This window comes from Callorhinchus milii, unplaced genomic scaffold (genome assembly GCF_018977255.1).
Source record: "Callorhinchus milii isolate IMCB2004 unplaced genomic scaffold, IMCB_Cmil_1.0 Scaffold3, whole genome shotgun sequence".
Lineage (NCBI taxonomy): Eukaryota > Metazoa > Chordata > Chondrichthyes > Chimaeriformes > Callorhinchidae > Callorhinchus > Callorhinchus milii.
In genome coordinates, this window is record NW_024704744.1 from 86,000,585 (window position 1) to 86,025,925 (window position 25,341).

The 25,341-nt window shown below is 37.7% G+C and overlaps 1 protein-coding gene across 3 annotated transcripts in view; it reads right to left on the reverse strand.

Moving 5' to 3' along the window:
- ubr2 (ubiquitin protein ligase E3 component n-recognin 2) overlaps nt 1–25,341 on the reverse strand; it is a 62,698-nt gene that overhangs the window by 5,715 nt on the left and 31,642 nt on the right. For 2 of the 3 annotated variants that reach the window (XM_007892459.2, XM_007892458.2), the window contains exons 16-40: nt 23,270–23,331; nt 21,827–21,937; nt 21,415–21,480; nt 20,237–20,359; nt 19,931–19,994; nt 18,373–18,497; nt 17,362–17,414; nt 17,155–17,257; nt 16,778–16,826; nt 14,569–14,723; nt 14,005–14,107; nt 12,944–13,053; nt 12,545–12,625; nt 11,449–11,630; nt 10,663–10,862; nt 9,518–9,611; nt 7,851–8,012; nt 5,192–5,298; nt 4,255–4,333; nt 3,161–3,309; nt 2,832–2,887; nt 2,317–2,413; nt 1,619–1,686; nt 647–782; nt 346–436 (exon numbers count right to left, since the gene is read on the reverse strand). In XM_007892459.2, coding sequence (XP_007890650.1) covers nt 346–436; nt 647–782; nt 1,619–1,686; nt 2,317–2,413; nt 2,832–2,887; nt 3,161–3,309; nt 4,255–4,333; nt 5,192–5,298; nt 7,851–8,012; nt 9,518–9,611; nt 10,663–10,862; nt 11,449–11,630; nt 12,545–12,625; nt 12,944–13,053; nt 14,005–14,107; nt 14,569–14,723; nt 16,778–16,826; nt 17,155–17,257; nt 17,362–17,414; nt 18,373–18,497; nt 19,931–19,994; nt 20,237–20,359; nt 21,415–21,480; nt 21,827–21,937; nt 23,270–23,331 — 2,626 coding nt within the window. The remainder of the gene's footprint in view (nt 1–345; nt 437–646; nt 783–1,618; nt 1,687–2,316; nt 2,414–2,831; nt 2,888–3,160; nt 3,310–4,254; nt 4,334–5,191; nt 5,299–7,850; nt 8,013–9,517; nt 9,612–10,662; nt 10,863–11,448; nt 11,631–12,544; nt 12,626–12,943; nt 13,054–14,004; nt 14,108–14,568; nt 14,724–16,777; nt 16,827–17,154; nt 17,258–17,361; nt 17,415–18,372; nt 18,498–19,930; nt 19,995–20,236; nt 20,360–21,414; nt 21,481–21,826; nt 21,938–23,269; nt 23,332–25,341) is intronic. The other variant, XM_042333783.1, reaches the window with a different exon arrangement.

Below are 25,341 nucleotides of genomic sequence, written 5' to 3' on the forward strand. Positions count from 1 at the left end.
AAAGCAGCATTTGGCAAGCGTGCCTTTAGAAAGTTAACAAGCTGCTTGTGTGGGAAAAACAGAGGTAGGAGGGGGAGGGAAACAATTTGCATCATGAATTCTATGCAAAAAGCACTTAGAACTTTGGGTTTATTGCAACATTTGATTTGATAAAGGAAACAACTTCTTGGTTGTTGCTTTCTCCCAAAGCACAGAAGGACATGGGAAACACTGCACAAAACAATTAATTGAACAATTTTAGTTTCAAATCTGATTCTTACACCAAAGGTAATGGTCTGTTTTGCACAGATGGAATACAACAGTTCAGTCTGTTCCTGGCAAGTGGCCAGCAATATTGCAGTTTACCTTCCAGAGTGTTGCCTAAGTTGGTTGTATAACGCCAAAACAGAAATCTCCTCATCTCCATCAACACTCTCCTGCTCCATGTTATTTTCTTCTAGGAAAAGTGAAACAGCAATCGAGTCAAAGACATAGCTTAAGCATTACTGCAGTGATGCTCGTCAACTGTGAATATATTTTAAATAATTCTACCAAGTAGATTTATCATAACTCACAACAAAGTACAATGTACAAGGAAAGATCTGTTCACTATCAGAAGGCTACAATTAAGAGTTTTTTACAATATAATGAATGAGTTCCACATTACCTGTTGAAGATGTAAGCAGAATCTGTACAATGTGTGCCATGGTAACTAGGTGGAAGAGGTGAAAGTCCCCAACAGCTAAGCTGACTCCTGTGAAGTCATGACAATGCAGAGCTGGGAAAGCCAGTACCAGGCTTACCTACAAAGAAAACAATTCAGTCACGGACAGTAAAGCAAGCAGATAATTAAACCATAATAATGTATACACACATTATAAAATTGACAACTATTCAGAACAAAGTTGTTGAAGAATAAATATTAAACTATACTACTCTACCACATCACCATGATTGACGTACTCCCCAAATTAGATCATATAAAAGTAATAAAGCCAACCAAAAGTAGGCAAAAATCTCTACACTTTCTATAGAAAGATCAAATTATCCTTCAAATTCCAAGAGCTCTCTGAACATTACTTAAAAATTCAAAATACCCATAATTTATTGTTAAAATTACAATGTCGCTCTCTTTCACACAATATGAAATGCATAGATGACTTGGGTTAAAGAGATAAATCAAGCAACATTCAAGTCATGACTAGTCAGTAGACCAAGGCAATTTAAAGATGGATGGAGAAAGCGAGAGGAATTTAAACCTTATGATTCTTCATAAGGGATCAAACACTCTAGGTGCCAGCAGGTTTCATCCACAAACTGCAATTCACAGCCAGTTATAACAGTAGAAGCATAATACATTTTCAAAGTATTGCTGACTACTTAAATCGCATTACTTATGGAAATCTAAGAATGTTGTCATTGTGAACATAGAATGTATTTCAATATTAAAAGTCTAAATTCAGAAAAAAATGACAGCAAATAAAGCACCAACATTCAATCAACGCAATGTATAAAACGCATTTAAAACAAGATCTGTCTTTTTTATTGAGATCACTGAAGTCATTCTAATAGCCTTGCAACATCACTTAGTGCCAGTTCTTTTAATCAGAGCACAAATACAGATAGAGTGAAGACCTACCAATAAATGGAACATATCCACATCAAGAATGGATGGAGGAGTCTCAGCCTTTTCATCAGGTACTAGAACTGATTGGGAAGAAAAACATATTTTAGATTTTTATGATGGCCTGAAATCCTTCATACTGCAAAATTATTGCTTAACTCAGGTCCTAAATTACTTAATTTAGAATAAAATAAAAATAATCCACGCATTCAATATAACACCTAGAACATTGAAATGTCTCAAAGCACTTTATAAGTAAATACTGTCAAGTGTAGTAACTGTTTCTGTTGGATAACATGGCAATTATTTGCAGCAGCAAAGGTCATAGCAACAACCAGGAGGTGAATGAACAGCTAATCAAGAGGAAAGTTGCCGGAACACTGGGAGAAACCCCCTTTTCCTATTTTTACCTGAGCTGGCAGAAGAGACCCAGCATTCTCCTAGGACTGGACTAGTTAGCCAAGATTAAGCAAGGTTTTAACCCACAATGTTTTGATCCGTATGAACGAGAACTCACAAATTCAAGTCAAGATATTGTCCAAGATAATTTGTTAGATTTAATACTGCTGATTAACTTCCACAAACTATACCTTAATTTGCAGATATTTAAGATCAAATTCGGCAAATATATTGATTTCCTTTTAAAAAGAAAGCTCTACTGCAATTGTTGTGCAAGAATTATAATTTTGCAATAAAGTGCATGGAGCACAAACCTGCTAGCAGTCTTGCAAAATGTTTCTCCACCACAGGCAAAGAACTCACAGTCCTGTGTGCAGCAGCAAATCTGGTTAATGCCTTTAGACAGTCATCCTGCAAAGTATAATCATAGCTGGTGAAAACTATTATATGTGCTTCCCACAGTGGCAATCCAAGAATTCCTGGAACATGTGAACTTGGTTCAATTAAATCTTTTGGCATTTTGTGTTAAATCTTTACTCGTTCAACCTTTTAAAATTAAATTTTACAAAGAGCGCACCCTGAGTAACTGAGGAGTCACGTAGTTCTGAAGTTATATAATGGGGGAGGAACAAAGTTTATAGCATACATTGATCTCTGCTACTTTAAAAGAATAGCATTCCTCTATTTTCTCCCAGTACATCTTCAAACAACTGCAAAATCTCACACTGTATTCATGTTATTTCAGTTTCAGATTGCATTTTCATGTTCTGCAACTATGTTCAATAATTCTCAGAAGTCCATTTATATATTTTTTTAAAAAAACTCTTACCTGCCTGCATGGTAAATGCCCAAATAAAGGCTTTTCTTCATCTGCTAAGAGACGTTCTGAAAGGTGAAGATGCAATTTAATAATCTTGTGCTGGGAATACCAGTGTGCAAATTACCAAATTAAAATATGCACCATTCAAATTTGGCAAGGTTTTGAATTAACTTTGCAAAATAAAATGTGTACACTTGAGTTTCTAAGGCACAGGAATAAACATGATGATCTGACAACTCAATTGTTAAATTGCTTTCTAAAAATTAATTGATTTAATCTTCTCTTTGTAAACATCAGTTTCCTACGAGGATGTTCAGCATCCATACATTGCTATTCACCTATTGCTTGTATTGTGTATGCACAGCTCCCCCAGCACATTATAGGCACTCTTGGGTCTTGCTCATTAGGATGAACCTTCAGCCCTACTTTGTATGTTGCTGTAGCAAAGGTAGTCAACATCTCTTTGATACTATCAGAGTAAGGATTCCTATAATAAGAAATATACAGAATTATTATAAGAATATACAGCATTATTGCAAGTTATATTCCAGTCACAAACATCTCTCAATCAGCTAACAAAGAAAAATTTTAAAAATAAATTAATAAAGTGTCTTAGAAGCATATCTATGACATAAATCAAGCAAAAGAGAAGTCACAAAAATAAAGCTTTATGTCATGGGCCATTGATATATACCGATTTTAATCCCTAGCAAATCAAATTTATAGCTAAACAGAAAACTGCTCTATCCACGATCTACTTAATTTTGAGTGTCGACTGTCCAGCAAATCCATTAGACTTTCATAGGGTGATACTCCAATTTGCTAGAAAAATAACTTTACTAATCCTAAACACAGGGATTTAAAGGGAAAGAAGGTATCAGGGTAATTTTACCGATTCTACAGCTAACATCAACTGAGCAGCTTCTTTCATAAAAGGGATATTCAAAATGCTGAGGCTCTGCAGAGTAGAAAAGTGAATATAGGAATATTTCCTGATAGACGATCGATATTTATCATTAGGTACATCTTTGGTGACAAGTGGTAGTCAGGTGAAACTGATAAACTAGTTTGCTCTAACCTTCTCTTTTTGACTCCACTGCTTCTACATTCCATTCATTAGGACTTGCAGATTTCAATGTAGGATTTGTGTAGGTTTACAATTCAATTCAAGTCCACTGACAAGTTATTATTAGTTAAAAAGGATTGTCATAATTATTGCTACACAATTGAAAATTGTTGTAGTTAAGGACTTTTTCAGACTTGATCCTATATAATGCAGAAATAAACTGCTATGTGACAAAATTGAATATACATTCTGAGCTCATCTCTCCAAAGGATCCCAAATATCAGTGATTTGAATGAGTAAAACTGGAGCTTTTCATTAAAAAAAACAGGCTACATTTTGGAAATAGCAATTGAGCAGAATACATACTTTGATTTTGCATCAGGTCTTAATCCATCATGGACTTCAACTTCCTGTACACCTTCCAGATTTCTGCTGGAAGGGCCTTCTGCATAAAATGGAGATGGAGAATAATCAAAATATAATCTTTCACAAATCATTCTTGCCCTGCACTATTTAAAAAACCCCAGCAACACATAAATGGTCAAATGATCAATGAAACTGTAGACAATTCCATTTGCAATAGACACACAACAGATAATAATCCTTGCATTTGATATAGCACTTTATCACATTGTTGAATCGTCTAAAAGCACTTCACAGAATATACTGTATATTTTGTGTGCAAAACGTCCACAAGATTTCTGAGTAGGAATTAATGTTTTGCTACAGATTTTTTTTTGTTCATTGGTATGCAACTTCAATTTGTACTGGGTTGATCTGCAAATATATTATGCTGAACACAACTGAAATATTTTCATTTCTGCAATTAAGTACTGACAATTTCAGTCGAACAACCCTTACTACCTTCAGAAATGCAATGCATGAATGAATTAAGTAATTTCCTGGAACAATGAAGGTTCCAATTCCATTACAATATATAATACGCACAAGATGAAAACAGAAAAAAAATAAATGTACAGGCCAGCCCTGCTACAATGCACCTCAGTATTGTGAACTATGGATCCGCATACCAGAAGTAGAAAAGTAGGGTAGACTTCAGGGACTTCTTGCACAGAACGCATCAGTGCAGAAGGGATCAAGTGATGCCCTGCCAACCAGTTGAAATGTTCTCAAGGAGAAGTAATATCAAAGGCTACCCGACGACCTAGAAACGCTAAATAGCAACCATTTTTATTACAGCCACATTATAAAGAGGGGTTAAAGTATACAGACCAAAGACAGCACGTTATAGCCGGTCAGCTTGTAATAAGCAAGAAATGCAAGTTTTTCTGTTAGTGCTTACCAGGATCAGTCTTTTCCTGATGTTTCTTCAATACACTGATCTGCTGCAACACACATTTTAGCCACTGAGAAAGAATGGGAACTTCTGAAAAAGCTCTTGAATGATCACTGAGAAAAAAATGGAAAGGGTACAGTTTCAGGTTGTTCAGTGGAAGTAGCCACTGTCCTTTGCCAGTAGTTTTTCTCGGGAGACCTCAATGCTGCTCTGCTCCTTTATGCCTTTTCCAACTAGCCTTAGCATTCTTATATCATCTCAAACTTGTTTATCAAATATTCAAGACATCTCTTCCTCCTCTCCCCCTGGCTAATAACTGCAACCCAGAGGCAAAAAAAATGCTTTGATGAATTGACAAATCAGCCCAGACATTTAGCAATGAGCACCCAAAAAAAAGTGAGGGGACATTCCTTCTCTCACACCATTTCATTGCACCTATGTTGTCATATAAAGTAACTTTCATGTATTAACAGGTACAATATTTCAAATTGTTTCTGTATTTTCGTGAAATATGTTGTATATTATAAACATTGCAAATGATAACGAGTTAGATAAGAGGGGTCTCCCCAAGTCTAAACTGATACAGAGACATACAGTAATCCAAGCCTTTGTTGGTGATTGACCAGCCACCTGGCAGCCAAAGCCATTATAGTTAGCTGGATAAGTAGAAACACAACACATTTAAGAACCATTAAAGTTGTTTTATCAATTTCCACTTCTAAACACAGTTTTCTCGGTGAAAGTCAATTGGTAAACAATTTTCACCAAATTTAAATTCTAAAATCCAAAGTGGCCAATTTTTCTATCTGCCTGTGATTGTGTGCTCGTGTACTTGACTTGCTGTAATGTCAGTTCCAGATATGGGCATGAGCGACTGATGGAACTGGCAGGTCAGTTTCAGAATAAGAGTGTGAAGTGGATGTTCCAAAATAAATCCCAATTTCCACGGAATGTATCCAGATGTTATTTGTTAATACTTTAGAACTTTTCGATTTATTTAGTAACATAAAACATTCAGTAGCTAACCTAAACTATTAGATTTAATGATCCATCGTTTATTACCAGTCCATGAATAGAGGTTCATGGAACACAATTAAACCACCAGTGCAGGAAATCAACATAATAACATCTGTTAACATGCTGTCATTTATCACACAACCTTTAGTGTCCACAAGCTCTTACAATCACTTGTTCCAATGACACAGAAGGGATTATTCTCTTGAGATGATTTTCTTTTTTGAACAGCGAGGGATCTACTTTTTAATCTGCCAATTCCATGTTCTTTCCTGCTGTGATATATCCCTTCCTGACCTTAGTTAATTTACCCTGATGAGATTCTACAACAAAAATTACCATTTTGATTGAATTCATATTTTATAAATTACACAACATTGCAATAAAGAATAGAATGCTTATATTGCTTGCCTCACTTAGAAGAGACAAGAAAGTCCGAGATCAGGGCTGTTAATTAACTATAACCCTCAGCAGCTCTAACTGAAATACCTTAATCCACTTCTTATCCCAGTCAATACCCATAGTATTTCAGCACTGTAACAACCTATTCACGTGTCTTATACAGTGGATACCAACAAGTAATAAACAGGCTGTCCTGATTCTGTTCTATGTACTGCATTACAGAAGGAATAATTTGACATATATTTCTCAAGCTTGCTTTGGACAATTGTACTTTGCATATTTTTTATGTAATAGACTTGGTTCTCCTAATGAATTATGTTAAAATGGAGGATGTGCATTCTCTCTCGTGGCTGGATGTTGATGAGAGAGGGACAGAAAGCAGACTGATTGGGAGCAAGTGCACTGCCCAGTTAATTAACAAAGAAATATTAACTTCATCCACAAAAATGTTCTGATCATTGTTCTGATTGAGCAGAAAACAGATGCACTAACTGCAGGAAAAAGCTGTACTATGCACTGAAATTTTAAAGCAATACGTTGATGGTATTCAAAATTATAACATCACTGAGAGAATCAATGCAAAATCAAGAATACAGTTCTATTGAATAGCTAGACTAGTTTAGTTGAATGATAAGTTAAAAAAAATCTGAGGAATGATGACAGTAACAGAGTAAGGTGGAGATGCCGTCTTTCAAATGAGATTATAAACTCAGGTCTTGTTCAGGTGGATGTTAAAGATCCCACATCAATATTCGAAGAGAAGTAAGTTTCTCCTTGGGTCCAGGCCAACAAATTCCCCATATAAAATTGGTTATTCATGTCAAGGCTGTATGTGGGAAATTTGGGGGGCCAGGGAAGGGAGGTGGAAGGGGAAACATTTCACCAAAAGTACTTAGCTCTTAAAACATTCTTATATAATAATAATCCTTGCATTAGATATAGCGCCCTATCACGTCTTCGAGATGTCTCAAAGCACTTCACAAAATATACTGTAAAGTGAATTGACTGTATATTTTGTGGGCATAATGCGGCAGCCAATTGCGCACAGTAGTGTTAGCCTCCTAACTGACATCAACCAAGATAAAATATTACTACCTGTCAATAATAGAGCAGAAGCTGTAGGCTTTCAAACACGATCCATTAAATTGCACAAAAAAAACAATGCATCGAAGCTTAAAGATATATTAAGTGGCTAAAAATATCAAGATTTCCTTTGCGCTCTTAAATTGAGTGGCCAAGATAATCCAACCTGTTGAATGGGCTCCGAGATGAAGGAAGTAAAGGAATAACAGTATTGCTTAGACATTCACATAGAGGACAGAGAAATTCTCCATTCTCCACATCGTAGCTTGTGTGCACCCTGAGTCTTTGCTGCCTTCGCTGCTCTTTTGCTTGAACAGCATCAAAGTAGCTGAAAAAACAAAGCACATTCAAGATTCCATATAAACATGAATATTCTAGACAGAAATAAACTTGTCAAATTTTCATGAAGACCTTCCTCTTCATCTGTGCTTAGACACCTCCTCCCTCCCCCCGGCTTGGCGTCAGCCTCTGTTAAACGCTCCAAGACGCTACCCCATGTGAAGGTTGTATAATTGCAAGTTATTATTTAGCAGGTTTTTCAATTTTAAACTTTTTTTAAAAAAATATCATTTTGAACTATGAAATGGCTGATTACTGGGTTGTACGGTAACTTCCTGCACAACTGTGCTAAGCTCACACACCCAGAATGCAGGTGCTGACACCCATTGGGTCAGACAATCAAACAGACTGCTAAAAATGGACAAAAATCCCAAAAAGGTCAAATAAACATTCGTTGACAATTTTTTAAAAACAAACCAAGTTAACAGTATGAAGTCTGATAATACTGTATTTGGGGAAAAAAAATGCCCAGTTTGTATTGAATGGACTCTTACTTGCACACACAACAACAAACAACAAAATTACATTTATAGAGCGTCCTTCACGTCGGGGGGACGTTCCAAACTGCTGAACAGTCAGGGGTCGGGACCCGAGCATGGGGGAAAGGTAGGGTAGGGGTGAGGGAAGGCAGAGAGGTGGGAGGGCGACCAAAGGCACGATCAAAGAGTAGGGTCTTGAGACCGGCCTTGAAGGACGCAAGGGAGGAAGCGAGGTGAAGAGACCGTGGGATGGAGTTCCAGATTGTGGGGACAGAGAGGCTAAAAGCACGGCCACCGATGGTGGGGTGCGTCGGGCGGGAGACATGGAGCAGACCAGTGCCCGCTGAACGGAGGGAGCGGGCAGGTTGGTAGGGGGGCACACACACAGGGATATGGTACTAAGCAGACTTGAATATTCAACTTTTAAGCATTAAGTTTGTGAGCAAACCAATTTCTGATCCTGCTTTCAAATAGACTCTGTTCAACAAACATACTATTCCCAATCAGGTTTGTAAATGCCCTGCAACTCAAGCCAAATCCTAAATTAGGTCACACGGGCATAAACTGGTTAACTGTGCTGGATCAATCATACGGCAAGAGTATTTAAGTAATAAAAAATGAAATGCACCACTGCCCAGAAATTATTTCTATAAAGCATCAATTCCATTAAATGGAATTCATAAATCAAAAGTATTTCCAATGAAAAACAGAGGAATAAATCTATTTGAACAAACACTTGCCTTTCTATCTGGTAGGTCAATATTATGCAGAACAAACACTGCACTTAGCTCAACTTTACCGGAGTGTAACTTTATTTGTTCAGAGCACATTAACATTTGAGCTAGGGTGCTTTTGTTTCTCAGACAATACCTGAACACAAGTTAATAAGGAATCCAAGTTATAACTAGATCTCTGTTTTTCAGATTCAGATTGTAGAATACATTGTAAGACCGATGAGCAGCTCAATATGCATGGGTCTAAAGGAACAGCATTTGTTATTTAAGTTAGTACTAACCTCTGCCAGCAATGGGCATGCATGATGTGTCCACAGCTACCTGTGTGGGTGCCACAGGCTAAATCTGGGTGCATAAACAATGGATCATAGTTTTCTGCAGGCAATGATAAAAAAGGTGTTTACATCTCTAGCACATATCACGGAGAACAGCCGTTTGAAGATCTTTAAGGTGACACGTACATTTTCAGTAATAGTTTTGCTACTATAAACTATAGCATTTCACAAACCTAGCAAACAATTGATTTGATAGTAATTTCTTCAGAAGTAGATGGTTAAAATTGTCCTGAGAATGTGAAAAAAAACTTTCCAATATTTCAGGCTCTTGGGTATTGGAAAGGTTCAGAACACATTATAATAATAATAATCCTTACATTTGATATAGCGCCTTATCACGTCTTCTAGACGTCTCAAAGCGCTTGACAGAATATACTGTAAAGTGAATTGACTGTATATTTTGTGAGTGAAACGCGTCAGCCAATTGTGCACAGCAGTGTCCCACAAACAGTTGTAGATTGAGTGACCAAATAATTTTTTTAAGGAATCATTACCCCTGGAAAAGCAATCCACTAATCGACCAACAACCAGGTTCCTACTTACTGTGAGGAAAACAGAGGCTTGTGGAGTATGGAAACTTGCCTAAGGTTTCACCCTGCCTGGGAATCGAACCCAACTCCTTTCGCTTGCAAGGCAAGTGCTCTAAGCAATACGCTGCAGGACTCCACAAGGAGTCGACAATCATTGAAGAGAACGAATCACAATAAAATATAAATTTACATTTCAGCTCTGGGCATGAGTTTGGATTTTGCCAAGGCCAATGAACTCAAAATCTTCCCATTTGTTAGCTGAAAGGTTGATTTAACACATACAATTAGCATGGAAAATAGAAAATGCTATCCTGGTGCTGTAGATGTCACTCTCAAGATTGAGACTGAGGCAAGATAGGCTGTACATAGAACTCTATCTGAGTTGTAAGTGTTTGATAAGTGATAGAAAATGGAAAATGATAGAAAGTGATTTCTGATTTCAATCACCACAACCTTTGGACATAAAAAAAACACATCATTAAGGTCACAGTTTAGCTTCATTATAAAGTTACCTGTATAGGTTCTACAAACAAAATCCACTCACGTGCCTGAAACACTCACCAGGATCCTGAATAGTTCTCATTCTGTTCTTGGACATAACGGTTGACCTTTGAACAAAGGCTGCCAAGACCATTGCTTTGTTGTTCATTTTAATCTCCTGTTCCTCCTGACACAAAATGCAAGTAACAACTTGCTTCTTTTCAAAGACTCTGGTTTGTTTGGGACCTAACGCAGTCAGTGCTGTATCAGGAACTGTGGGGCTACAGTAAAAAGAATATTAAAAAAAAAGTGCTGAAAAATTGAAGAAGGGGTCCTCATATTTGTGCGTATTAAGGATCAACAACTCTGTGTAGTTTTCATTTCTCAAATGAGGGCATACAGGAACCAAAACAATGAACAAGAGATAATAGGGGGCCATCGTCTAAGAAATATGGTACTGATTTCCAGCTACAGTTTATTTTTTCACAATGGAAATCCCTGCCCCCTCACAATTCCACGGTGGTCCTAAGAATCTGGGGAGATGAAAGATTACCCTCATGTGAGGTTACTCTCACTCAAAAATATGAAAAGATTAAAGGAAATCTTTTAATTTCAGAGCACTTCAATAAACTGTTGGGATTCTTGCATTGGTAAATCTCAAAAGACATGGGGGAAATTCTTGCAGGGGAACATGAGATATGTGCTGCCAGAACAGACCCATAAAAGTGGTAGTCAAGCATGGCTGAAAAATCCAAGCTATCGTGCTTGTTTGAATGAATGGAATTACTCTATCACCAACACATCAGTATGGCAATATACGTATGAATGAAGACTAATTGATTACCCACTGAAGACCCTCTCTTTTACCTGTTGTCTTGTGCTGTAGATGATGAAGCTTCCAGTTCTTCTAATGTCTGTTGAAACAGCTCCCTATTTTCATCTATGAAATGCTTCTGCATTTCTGACATCTGGGCCATTATCTTCTCTCGACGTAGCCTTGCAATTTCAGCCTTCCTCTTCCGCTCGGCTTTGTCTTTATCTCGCAAGCACTACAAAAATAAAGAGTTAAAAAAAGGTAGGATGCAACATTATCAGCACAAAAGTTACACACCAGTTTATAATTTCCTTGCACATGCACGACCACTTGGTAAGACCCTGCCCAAGATTAAATTCTCGATCAGTGTTAAATTAGCCAATTTAAGACAAGATGGCAGTAAGGATGTTACAATTGGCCTTGGTTCCCCCAGAGAGGTCACAAATTCTCCATTGTTCCTGCTCCTGAATGAGTGGGAATATCCAGTCAAGATCACCTGCTGTTGATGGACCAACACTCCGTATTTATCATCAAAATCAGTTGACGTGGCTGTGCCAAGGACTGGAGAGTGGAGAACACTGGTGAACTATAGGATCCTTATGAATGGAGGAACACTTAGCCAACAAAAATACTTTCACCATCAGACTGTTTTCACTGTAATAATATACTTCTGTCAAAAAAAGGGCATCAACTGATCCCAAAGACTGTTAATATTGTCGGAAATATTGATTGTCCAGCGCCTTGGGACGTCCTCCCGACGTGAAAAGAGCTATACAAATGTAATGTTGTTGTACATCACCCAAGGATAATGAGGCTAGACTGAAAACTTTGATATCTAGAAGTACCAAGCTCATGATTTTGTTTTAGATGACTTTTTTCGTTATTTAATGAAGCTGAAATCCTTAAACATTGTGCGCAATTCTCTTGGAATCGATTCGACATTGCTTAGGCATGATAATCGCTCAGATCAGGGTAGATGTGCAACTGAGCATGAAAAGGAAAACCATCACGAAAACCATCAATATCCTAGAAATACTTTCAACAGTTGAATGCATAACTATATGAAGCCACACATTTGCCATGATGAAAAAATTAATTTTACAGTTTAATTTTAAAGTTATTTAATATAATGCACTGGATTGCCCTTACCTCCTCCGTGCTGTAGCCTTCATACTCAACAACAGGACTTGAATTGCTTCTTTCTCTCATCTTTTTAATAACTCCAAAGAGCTTAAAACAAAAATCATAATAAGTAACCGAGAAACCATTTTCGTCCTTGTACTGAACAGATCTATTGCCTTCCTCCAATTTGCATACTTAATACACAAGATTAATCTTTCATTATCCATAATTTTCTTAATACAGCAGTTAAATAAGGCCAATTCGTTTAGAAAAACAGATTAATTAAAATTTACCAAGATGCAATAGAACTTTTTTTCACACAATGAAATCTTATTTCCCATGACAAAATAAGTTGGCTGAATAAAATGGTAAGGAAAAATAAATTCTGGGGGAAAACATCCAAACAAATTATCAACTGAAGCATACCTTGAGTATCCATTTGATCATATCCTTGTGGACCTCTAAGTGAGGAGCATTTTGCAATGTTTCCAGCATTGCTAAAATACTAGGCATATTTTCAGGAGCATCCCCAGGACCTATCAAATTAATTGTTTGAAAATAATTGGGTTATTATAACACTATATCTTGGCACTTTAAAAAAACATACTAATGGAAACGTTTCATAAAATTAACAAAATGGGCATCAATCCAACCCAATAATGCAACCTGACCAATTCAAAGGAACCATCGACTTTGGTTGGTCCCCCAAAGGTAGTAAAAAATTCAAAGAAACAATTAATAAATTAGTGAATTGACTTAATGAAGGCGTATTCTCCATAAATTCCAGTTGGAAGAAACCAAGGACAAGATTACAAACTGACAAAATCAAAAGCTGAAGAATAATATTTTTAGAATGAGTTGGGTCAACTGAGACAACCACTCAACTGAAGCATTCAATAGGAAATTGAATTCTTAATTAATGCAGGCAATGAAAATTTGGTAAAGGAAAATATTTCACCCACAAAACCCACAAAATATACAGTCAATTCACTTTACAGTATAATCTGTGAAGCGCTTTTAGACGTCTCAAAGATGTGATAAGACGCTATATCAAATGCAAGGATTATTATTATTAAAAACAGAGGCACTGGATTTTTTTTAAACAAGATTAGTTTAGATGAAGAAGACCTTTCAGCCAATTTGATCTTACCCTACCAGAATACCAATCCACTGTCCTCCCAGCACAACATCAACCCCTTTTTAATATATATATATATATACACACACACACACACACACACACACACACACACACACACAAAGTCCAATGTCCTGGCCTCAACAACCTTTCCTGGCAGCCTGCTTGTCATTAATACTTCCTGGTGTCTGTCCTGAAATTGACCTTTGCAACTCTAAACCCACTTCCTCTTATTCTACTATATTGATGCATCTGAAAGTAAAGTGAATGATACAGCAAGAATTATTCTCAATCCTACGTTTTTAAACACACACACCCACAAATAATTTTTTTAATAACAGGTACGCACGTGAAACTTTTGATGTGAAGTTGAAAGTAAAATCACTGTCATCACTTGCACTCTCCAGCTGTTGTTTCTCTTCTAGTAAAGCCATGCCGATGAGGTGCAAAACCTAAACAAGATAATTATAATGAAATTGGTTTGAAAGATCATTTAGAAAGACTGAGCAGCAACAAACTGGATACTAGTCTGCATTAAGAAATCACACTTATAACAGCATTGCGCCAGAGGGATAGGATGTGGATTTATGCTCATGACTTCTCACATTCAGTTCTCAATGTCTGCTGTGCCCATCAATGGTTCACGATTTGTTCCAGGAAAAAACAGTTGTTTGACATGGGTCAGCCAAGATAATAAGCTCAGTCTTGATCCCAAAACCTTCTGACTCAGAGGCGAGAGTGCTATCAACTGAGGCAGACTGACAACTTTCACCTCATATTATTAATAAATCTGTTACAAAGTGCCAAGGGGCCTTTGCGGAAAACAGATTGTGGAATAGGTTTCAATAATATATTTCAACAATATACTTTGAAAGTATTGGTTTTAGATTAAAAATAATTGGTAAAAACCTACCCTCTGTAACATGCTCTCTGTCCACGCATGTTCATTTGGTTCCACAGCCCAGTGCAATACGGTTCCCAGGATGTACAGAAAAACATCTGACTGGAGGATATTGACGAGACTGGCAAACAAGGGACAAAAGGGAGGAAAGACAGGGGGTGGGAGAGCTGAAATCCAAAACAAAATCATGAGTATCTTCACAATTGAAATTAATTTTTTGCATTTTTTTTATTGTGCATATGTCTTCTGGCTGCATAACATGCCCAAAGGCATAAACATGAAAAACAGATTCAAGCATAATATTTAATCTTGATTTTGGGTGAAAGATGGAGTATAAGTATAGGCGAATAATAACTTGCAGTAACAAGTTACTGTATTAGCTATTCGACTGGTGTTACTGAATTCTGTTAGACATTAGCATACAAAGCAATGGTTTCCATTATTCATGTCTTTCTAAAGATCCAAAAGGCCAGACAGCTTGAGACCACTTGCCTTCACGCACGGGTGTTTAACTACATTACTGGATTTACTTGCCAAGGACCTTCTCAAGAAGAGCATGATGGCATCATGGCCTACTGACTTCCAATGGCCTTTCGAAAATAAAGAATTGATAACAAATAAAACAGATGATGCCTTGCCAAGCTTAAATCAAAGGAAACTGTGTTTGACAAGGAAACAGCCTTTCTTTTAGCTGGGAAGTATTTCTACAATTCCTAGAGTAACAATGAGACTGAAAAGTTTCAGACTGAACAAGGGTATAGTAATTTTAATGTTAAAGTTACATGCACAGCTTCAAGTTCTGACATTTAACAGTATTCGTTTAATGTTTCCATTTCCCACTGATCCAATCAGAACCCGACACAAAAACAACAAATTGAACTTATATGGCACCTTTCACACTGGGACACGATTATTTTTATTCACCAAAAAGGAGCACAGATCGTCAAACCACTGTGAGTCTTTCGGCCTTAAAAATGTTTCGTAGTGTGTCTCTAACCCAACCACAACCATGGCAATAAATCGGTTATTTAAACAAGTTTTGATGCTACCTACTAACTGTTCAATGTTAGTATCTCAGTCAAATGTTGTTGTTTCATCGGAAGAGTATATTTTATGCTCTTATAGAGATTTAATTAATAAACCAGCTTTTACAAGTTCAGTGCAATGCAAATCCTTGATATCACTCCTTTCCTTCCAGACAACTGATAGATTAGTGCATCGATAATTTCAGCAAGTAACAATAATAATCCTTGTATTTGATATAGCGCCTTATCACGTCTTCGAAACATCTCAAAGTGCTTCACAGAATAGTAGTCCAGTGAAGCTTTTTCAGAAGTCCATGAAATTTAGTTGAAAGGTCAAAGTGGGTTTAAACCCAGTTGGAGAAAATAATCGACTTTCTCAATCTCAACTCATTCCTTCCACATGATCTACAACCCTGGGATACAACAAAGACCACCCAGTCACATGCTAGTAGTGCAAACAGAATCACAGATTAATGGCATCTGGAACACAGCCTGTTCAAAACTCTGAACTACAGGACTGTGCAGTTAATGAGCCTCTACAGCGTTTGGACTGCTAGAGTGAACCATCAATTATTTATTAATGCTAGTACAAGGCTGCACTTATGGCAGAAGTAAAAATAATTCTGCCAATTTCCCCCCTCCTCAAGTCCTCCTTTCCTCAAAGTATTGGACTAACTTGTCATACAAAAACAATAATAAATTGGTCATTTTCAATCTACGACTGTTTGTGGGACATTGCTGTGCGCAATTGGCTGCCGCGTTCGCCCACAAGTATACAGTCAATTCACTTTACAGTGTGTTCTGTGAAGCGCTTTGGGACATCCTCCCGACGTGAAAAGCGCTATATCAAATGCAAGGATTATTATTATTATTATTATTATTTCCCTGCCCTCTTCAATCATTTGAAGCCTTTGATCCTCACAAGTGCTGTCGTACACTGACTGTTACAATTCTTGATTCCACACTTCCCGATTCCCCTTTCAGAGAAGCTCTTGAGTCAAGGTAAATCTCACTGGGAAAGGCAACAAAGAAATACTGGTGTCCTACAACCAGCCAGAATTAGTAACAAAGACCTAGGAGCAGATACCTTACATACCTGCTCAATTGGACAATGGCTCAAGGTGACAAAAATGGTTCAAGACAATAAAAAATGACCCAATCATCTATAAAACTAAGATGAAAATGTTTCAACATACCCGTGTCTTCCCCATTCTGCTTCCTTAATTTTCTTTGAGCCTCCTCAGCCTAAAATGAATTTAAATCCAACACATAAAATGTTTAAGATTTGTTTGCAGATTATATTAGTTTGTGGTTAACCAGAATTAATAGACCATTTGGTTTGAAGCATTACAAAATTAAACTAATTCAATAAAATACTTTGAGGAGTCACCAAAATTAACCATCATAGTTTAGTCAGTCTACTTTTTTTTCTGGAGGTGAACTGATTCCAAGTAGATGTGCCAGGTAAAAATAAGTCCCAGCAATCTTGCAGGTATAGACTTGTCCTCACCCCTTCAAAGTAACCCTGAACAATTATAAATGCATAATATTTAACAGTTATATAATTATTTACCTTAGATTGATCTGCTCTGGAATAATGATAGAAGAAAAGGTTAAATTCCTTAGCGCTTTCAGGTTTTAATTCATAAAGACCTCTTCCTGTTAAACCTGGTTTCCTGGAAGTGAGGAGAGAAATGAGTACACAAGATTCAAACTATCTTATTTGCAACTGTACAAACAGAACAATATTTCACACTTAGTTATTTAATGGCACACGTACTTGAAAGACGCGACAGACTCAATAACCCTTTCCATTCCAGTTTCCTTGTTTTCCTGAGAGCAAGAGAGAGAGCGGGCACATGCAAAAGACGGAGAAAGATGTGGAGAAAAACAAAACCAAAAATAAATACAATAAGTAAAACAATCCACTAAAATAAGATCAATCAAGTATGAATCCAAAGCAAGAACTGAAGCATCATTTCAGGCATTTGTTGGTACATTTTGCTTTTAAAACAATTACATTAAACTGTAGTTACTAAAATTGTATTCTTAGAACATTCTGCTCTTATACAACCAAGCTGCTATTACACAAAACCTTAAAACAAAGTTCTTAGTAAGAAGTGGCTCATTACAAATGCTGCATGCACATGCATTCAGACTCCCCTGACAAGAGTGGGAACTATCCAGGGTTCCTATTCCTGAATGGCATCTTGTAATCCTGCTGGAAGCATATGAATGTCAGGTAAGGGTACAATTCCACTAAAGGATAGGGTGATCCCAGCTGAATGGGAAGCTTGCCAGTCAGTGCACGAAATGGCAAATTGTTCAGTTACAGTTGATTGAACTCTAACAGCTCTCCAACGCCCAAGCCTGGTTCTTGCCAACTTGTGCCTAAATCTCCCTGGAATTAGATAATATGATCCAAAGGAAAAAGATCCCACTAAGGCATGGCAACTTTTCAAGTTACAGGTCACCAGCAGCTGGAACAAAGCTGTACTAGCCACCATTATTCATAAGAGAATGGATACACATCTACTCATACATAATAAGTTCTACTGAGGATACAAAACACAATGATAGGTTCTATTAAGGATACAAAATGCATCTTTACACTATGTTCTGGCACCAGGAAGATTTTGAAACCCAATCTATGTAAACAATTATAAAACTACAGCTGTCAAAAAGAGACAATGATTTTACTTGCTGAGGTAGGTCAGTGCTTTAAAATCAGTACATAATGAAGGAAGAATTCTTGCAAGTTAAGATGGATCTACAAAGAGAATATACTCACATCTTCAGGCAACGCTTTGACAAGCTCACTGTGTGCCATTGGTCTTATACAAAGCTGATGAATAATTTCACGTTTTATTTCATCCTCGGTGGACACCTGCCCCACGCCAGCAATATATCGTTCTCCTAAATTCCAAACCCGAAATGTTTAAATTAAAAGCCAACATTGCCATATTTTTTTTCAATTCATGTGATTCACTCTTATTGATGAAGCATTTTTAGAGCATCAAAAATTTGGCAACTTCTTAAATGTTTTTCAGCCTTAGGTTTTCTGCAAGTTGTTTTATTTGACATTTTGCCAAATTCTGGACGCTCTAAATCCTTTATCATAAATCTAGTCGCAGGTGGAATTTCTCCCGGATAATTCTTTTCCACCCTCTTTTAAGTCTCACACCAGTCCCCAATAGAGAAGACGTGCAGAAATCCTGCTGCAAGGACTTTGCCAAAACTGTTCTTCCTCAGTGTTCACACTTTCCTGCATGGGACACTCAGTAGCAATCAGAAGGAGGAATCCATGCTAATCGTTTCCTTCCAAGTTTGGGATAGGAAGGAGAAATTAGATAACTTCGCCCAGACAAACCCTCTGGTTTGTATGGCTTTGTGCCACATCAAATGGTACCTCTATCCATTAAATGAGAGCAGGTTCCTCTTATTCAATATGTCATCTTTCCTTTTTATTTTGTAACCCGAAAATTCGATTTCTTGGTACATTTTGCTATTAACCCTTTGAGAGCAAACATGTTCTTGCTAATCCATTACTTACAGTGGAACTCCAATTATCCACCTTTCCAATGGGTCTTGATCCAGAAGCAGATAATCCTGATTATGGCTCTGACATTTTTACCAGTTTCAAATATCCACTGGAAAGAGGTGGGTGGGGTGTGGTGATGTTGCTTCATTATGGCAGATAAACAAGATCTCACTGTACAGTACATAGTTGCAATAATTTAAGAACACATTCATGACCACCTAAATATGCTGTCAGAGGGTTGCAATTTTAATGGATGCTTTAAGTGAAATCGTACTTCTTTCAATATGTGACGTGATCAAGTAGTCGGGTTAAAAAAATGGTGTCAGACGCATTTCAAACGGCACAGTTTGGGGCTGCTACATGAGCAAGCGACACAAACTAACAAGGGATATACAACTCAGCTACCACTAACTACATATAGTGTCTGTTGTAATAGTTTCACCGAATGTTGTTTGTGAACAGATTTATTGCTTTAATTAAGACTATATGCAAGTCGCAAAGATAAAATAGGTCACTCAAACAATGATGAGAACCAGAAGACAACTTTATTTGATGCACATTCTATCTTCACAGCAACAGATACATTACATAACCGGGCTACATTACAGAGACTCATATTTCATTTTGATGTCAAGTTTCAAAAATGTTTATATTTCTGCAATGATGATAATCAAGAAGCAGATACCCAAAAGATAATCTTATAATTCTTGCAGATCAATTTTTCAACTTGAGAGTAAAAATACATTTTTATGCATTATTCCGAATCTGTTCATTACAATTATCAAAAAATTATCAAAAAGCGACTTACCCACAATCATCATGATCAGGTGAAGCATTTCCTCTATAAGAGTATTGTTTTGCTGTAGAACATCCTAGAAATTTGAAAAAGTCAAAAAAATTAACACCCCTTTGGACAAATTCCAAGACATTGTATATTAAGGAATACATTACATTGGGATTATGGATTAAAAGAAGCCATATGTTATCCAGGTCACTTTCCTTCCTGATACACTGAACATTAACCTACAAGTACACCAAGCAAATCTTCAAGCAAGCAAGATGCTCATGATGTTGAGAATCAAACAGTTAAACAGTGTTCTTATCTCTAAGTCACCTTGTTGGTGTGTTCAGCGCTGAACCTCTTGCCATAGTCAGGGGTATTAAATATTTGGTAAAGTTCAAATCGACAAAGGATGATCATGAGGAAATGGTTTGGATCCATCATAGATGCTCCTGCCTGAAAAACACAGATGTTAAAAAGATTTATATTCTGCATTTAACTTATTCCCAAGTCACCATTATCTATGCACAACTTATTATGAAACAGGAACATTAAATACACTGCTGATAAATGAACTATCATTTCAAAACATGCAATGTTAGGTTCACCACAAATATTAAAATATTAAACGAATATCAAACAGCAATCTCAGGCTTTTGCCTTTTCCTTCCTGTACTTCTTTCTCGATATTACAATAAGTGTTGAGACTTAAGGAAGGTTAATGACAAAGTAAAACAACTTGCATTTACAGAGTGTCCTTCACGCAAGATAGCATCTCGGAGCTGCATAAACTCCTCTCCCACCGTGGCTCAGAATTACAAGGACAAAGACTAAACAACCATTTTCTATTTTCACTCAAGTTAAGGCTTTTGAATTTTATAGAATTGATGATGTTTCCCTCTTCTGTAAACTGGTAGGAATATTTTGAATAATACCCAACAGATTCACTTTGGCTCATTTGGTATCTCTCTCACCTCATCTCTGACTGTAGTGATTTTGAAACTTATGGTCTAGACCAGGGATGGCCAACTTGCAGCTGGGGTAGCACTGCATTGGGTGCTGCCTTTAGTGATATGTTAAACTGAGGTCCCATTTGCCTGTTCAGGTGGGTGTTAAAAGATCCATGGCACTTATTCGAAAAGAGAAGGGAGTTTCTCTCTGTGTGTTGGTCAGCAATTCCCTGATACAACTATTGCTCATTCATTTTATGATCTGTTTGTAGGACTGCAAACTTGCTGCAGTGTTTAACTACCAATAAATACTCACTACAATCAACAGAAAATTCTGAAGTGCTTTGAAACGCTTTGACATGATAAGGTGCAAAATAAATCTGGAAGCAGTTATGGTCAACAGTTTTACAGTGCAAGTTTGTACCATTGTGTGGCATTTGCTGAGCCAATGATCGTTAATGGAAAGAAAATCTGGGAGTCTCCCATGACTACTTTTATTGATTACCACACATCCAAGTATGATAGCAAAAATGGTAGAAGCCTGAAAACACAGTGCCTTACCTGAAGCATTACTAAGTCTTTATCATACATTTCCACTCTGCATTTCACATTGTGGTAATAGTATATCTGTAGGAAACAAAGTCACAGCAGAGTTAGAATGTATCAGTTAGAATGTCAGGACGTCTTCCTGACGTGAAAGGCGCTTTATAAATGGAATCTTGTTGTTGTTGTTGTTGTTGTTGTATCTAATGCACCTTTCTACCTCAATTGACCCATTAAGTGTCAGAGGACTTTAAAAGATCAGCACTATTTTCTTTAAGCATCAATTTGCCTATTTATACAATTTCAAAGATCATCAATCCTACAGATAAAATCAATAATTCACTTCATGTCTGTTTGTGAAACATTGTGCATAGTTAAATATTATTCTACTTAATAAAACTTTAAACGTAATAATTCTAGGATCACTGACCTGATTTACAAGTGAAAACCCATTCCTCCTCCACATCCCAGCATGTACTTGGGCACAAAGCACCATGCAACGTAGAGGATGCTCTATTAACATGGGTGGGCTCAGCTCACTCTGTGAACAATTAAAAAGAGTTAAAATTAAAAAAAAAATTAAAAATCAATTTAAAAAAAGCTTTTTGACGAACAGCAGAACAAGGCAAAGCTGATTTTAAAAATTACTTCTAGGAAAGCTTATATTTATACCCAGAGTTCCTTCAGTAAAAACATCACTCTAATTTTAAAAAAAGTTTTAATTTTCCGAAGAGCTATTCCACAAAGTGGAATCATTATATCCAGACTGTGCATTGGTTTACTTTTTGAAAGTCTTTGTTGAGGACAAAATATTGAAGTTCTATTTCAAAGCAGATCCCATCTTTAGCACTAGTTGTATGAGCAGTGACTTGGCATTCAGAAGTTCAACCTGAGACATTCAACGGCATTGCTGAACGTTAAAATATCACATGACACTACTCAAAAAGAGTTCATCCAAGTGTTCTGGCCAATAATCCTCAAGATAAAACTGGCCATTCACCAAATAGCTGTTTGTGGGACATCACTGTGGCTAATTGGGCTCCGCATTCACCTACAAATATAGTCACTACTTTAAATCCGGTGATAGCTTTCAAATGCTTCGATGACATGACAAAGTGCTACACCAAATGCAAGGATTATTACTTATTTTCACGCACCATCATGTGCTGTGAAGAGTTTCAATTGTTCAGTGGCATAGTGAAGAGAGCTATAATTAATAGATTGGGAGCTTGCTCGTTCAAATCTCTAGTGTATGCTGAGTTAGCTGTCAGATGGGGTTGCACAAGTTGGTGAAATTGATTAGAGGAAGAAAAGCCAGTGGTTCCTGGTTCCCTTTTCAGTACCATCTGTTGTTTTTGTGTGTGTTTGGTAGCCAGACGAGGAAAGGTTGGCCTCAACCTTGACACTCAACAGTTGAGTGGCCTCCCAACACTCACCGTCAACACTTAAACAATCAATGGCCATTTGGTCAGGGTACTAGAGGCAACTAATGACTGGAACAGCATCCCATAAAACAAAAAATCAATAGTGCAAAAGAGTTTCTTTGTATTACTTAGCTTATTTGAGTCTAGTTATTTGTGTTCTCTAGTTTTGCTCCCAGAAAGTAATTCAAACAAGTCCTTCTACAAATGCAATCTTTCTCAGCATTTTGAAAACCTGCATGAGGTTTTGCTATCCCAATTATCTTCCTTCTGCCAGTGAAGATGTTTTATAATACAAATACCTAACTTGGTATTTTGAATACAGAATTATTTTTAAATAGATTGCAAATTTGTTACAAAGCCAAAAAAATGAAAAGTGTAATCATATATTGTTTAAAGATTAGTTTAAAAACGGCTGTGCTTATTCTTACAAATCATGGAATTATACTCACGAGGGGCAATAACTCTGGAAACTTGTAAGCTACTTCTGTTTTGCTTAAAAGCACATGCAGACCTGAAATGATAAAGTTACAAACATTTACATTAAACTGTAGTTACCAAAATTGTATTCTTAGAACATTCTGCTCTTATACAACCAAGCTGCTATTACACAAAACCTTAAAACAAAGTTCTTAGTAAGAAGTGGCTCATTACAAATGCTGCATGCACATGCATTCAGACTCCCCTGACAAGAGTGGGAATTATCCAGGGTTCCTATTCCTGAATGGCATCTTGTAATCCTGCTGGAAGCATATGAATGTCAGGTAAGGGTACAATTCCACTAAAGGATAGGGTGATCCCAGCTGAATGGGAAGCTTGCCAGTCAGCACGAAATGGCAAATTGTTCAGTTACAGTTGATTGAACTCTAACAGCTCTCCAACGCCCAAGCCTGGTTCTTGCCAACTTGTGCCTAAATCTCCCTGGAATTAGATTAACAAATGTGACCCCCTAGGAGGAGAATGCACACCCCATTTCAAACATGGGATGGATGCACGGAACTCAGTTTGGTTTGGTTACTGTTTAGCAATGTGATGGGTTTCAGCTTGTGTCAGGCGACCAGCTGAGCAAATTACAATAATATGATCCAAAGGAAAAAGATCCCACTAAGGCGTGGCAACTTTTCAAGTTACAGGTCACCAGCAGCTGGCAAGGGGCATAGCAAGGTGGATGGAGGATGCGGTTTGTGGTGCAAAAGAGAAGCCGGGGTTGTCCTTTGCCTCCAAGATAACCTCGGAGTAGAAGGAGGATTTGGCAGAGGCAAGAGCGCAGCGGTAGATCTTGGTGTGGTGAAGCCAGATCTGCCGATGAACCGTTAGTTTGGAATTGGTCCAGGCGCAATCGGCAGCTCGCAGTTGTGTCTTGCAGGAACGGAGATGGCTGGTGTACCAGGGGGATTTACGAGAGTATCAGGCAGTTTGGGAGGTGAGGGGGGCGAGGGAGTCCAGAATGGAGGAGAGGGAGTTGTGGAGAAAAGAGAGTGAGGAGGGGAGATCGGTCAGGGAGGGCCAGAGGTGTAGGAGTTCAGATGACTCCAGGGCAGTGGAGAGGGAGGAATTATTTTTTCACGGACAATATGTGATTGTGGAGGGTTGAGAAAAGGTGTTGAGGGAGATAAAATGGTGGTCCGAAATGGCTTTATCGATGATGGTGATGTCTGAGACAGTGAGGCTCCGGGTGATCACCAGGTCAAGGGGGTGGCCACGGACGTGGTGGGGGAGTGGATGAGGAGGGAGAGGTTAAGGGAAGAGAGGAGGGAGGAGAAGTCAGCAGAGATAGAGCAGAAGGGGGTGAAGTGGAGGTTGACGTCGCCTAGGAGTAGGAGACGTTCAGAGCAGAGGGCGAGGGAAGATAGGAGGGTGGAGATGTCCGAGAGGAAGGTGGGGGAAGGCTTGGGGGTTGGTAGACAAGGAGGATTTTGAGGGAGAGCCTGGAGGGGTGACAGAGGGTAAGGTGTTCGAAGGAGGGGAAGGTTCCGGAGGAGTAAGGGGAAAGGCCGAGATGGGACCAGGAGATGAGAGCCACACCACCGCCACGGCAGATCCTGGCTATTAGTCGATTGGCCGATCTCTTTTCCGGAGTTAATAATTCCTTAAAAATTATAAATTGGTTTGTCGATGACCGTTTGTGGGACACCGCTGTGTGCAATTGGTTGAACATTTCACCAACAAAAATACAGTCAATTCCTTTTTACAGTATATCCTGTGAAGCGCTTGAGACGACACGAAGACGATAAGGTGTTATATCAAATGCAAGGATTATTATATATTCTATAGAACAAACCTTTTTCAGATGGTTTAATTTAAGATTTGTCATATTGTATAAATTGTCAGAGGAATTCCCACAACCTGCTCCAGTTCAAAGTTTGGAGAAGAACAAGTTAAATGGGATCCTGCAGAGGTGCTCCATTTCACTTTGTACAGACATGGCTGCATGATGAGGCAATGACAAATTAATTCATGATTCTAACAAGTGGTACTTCAAGGATATCTTGTTTTTTGGTTTGGTTTTACATGATCAAGTTAC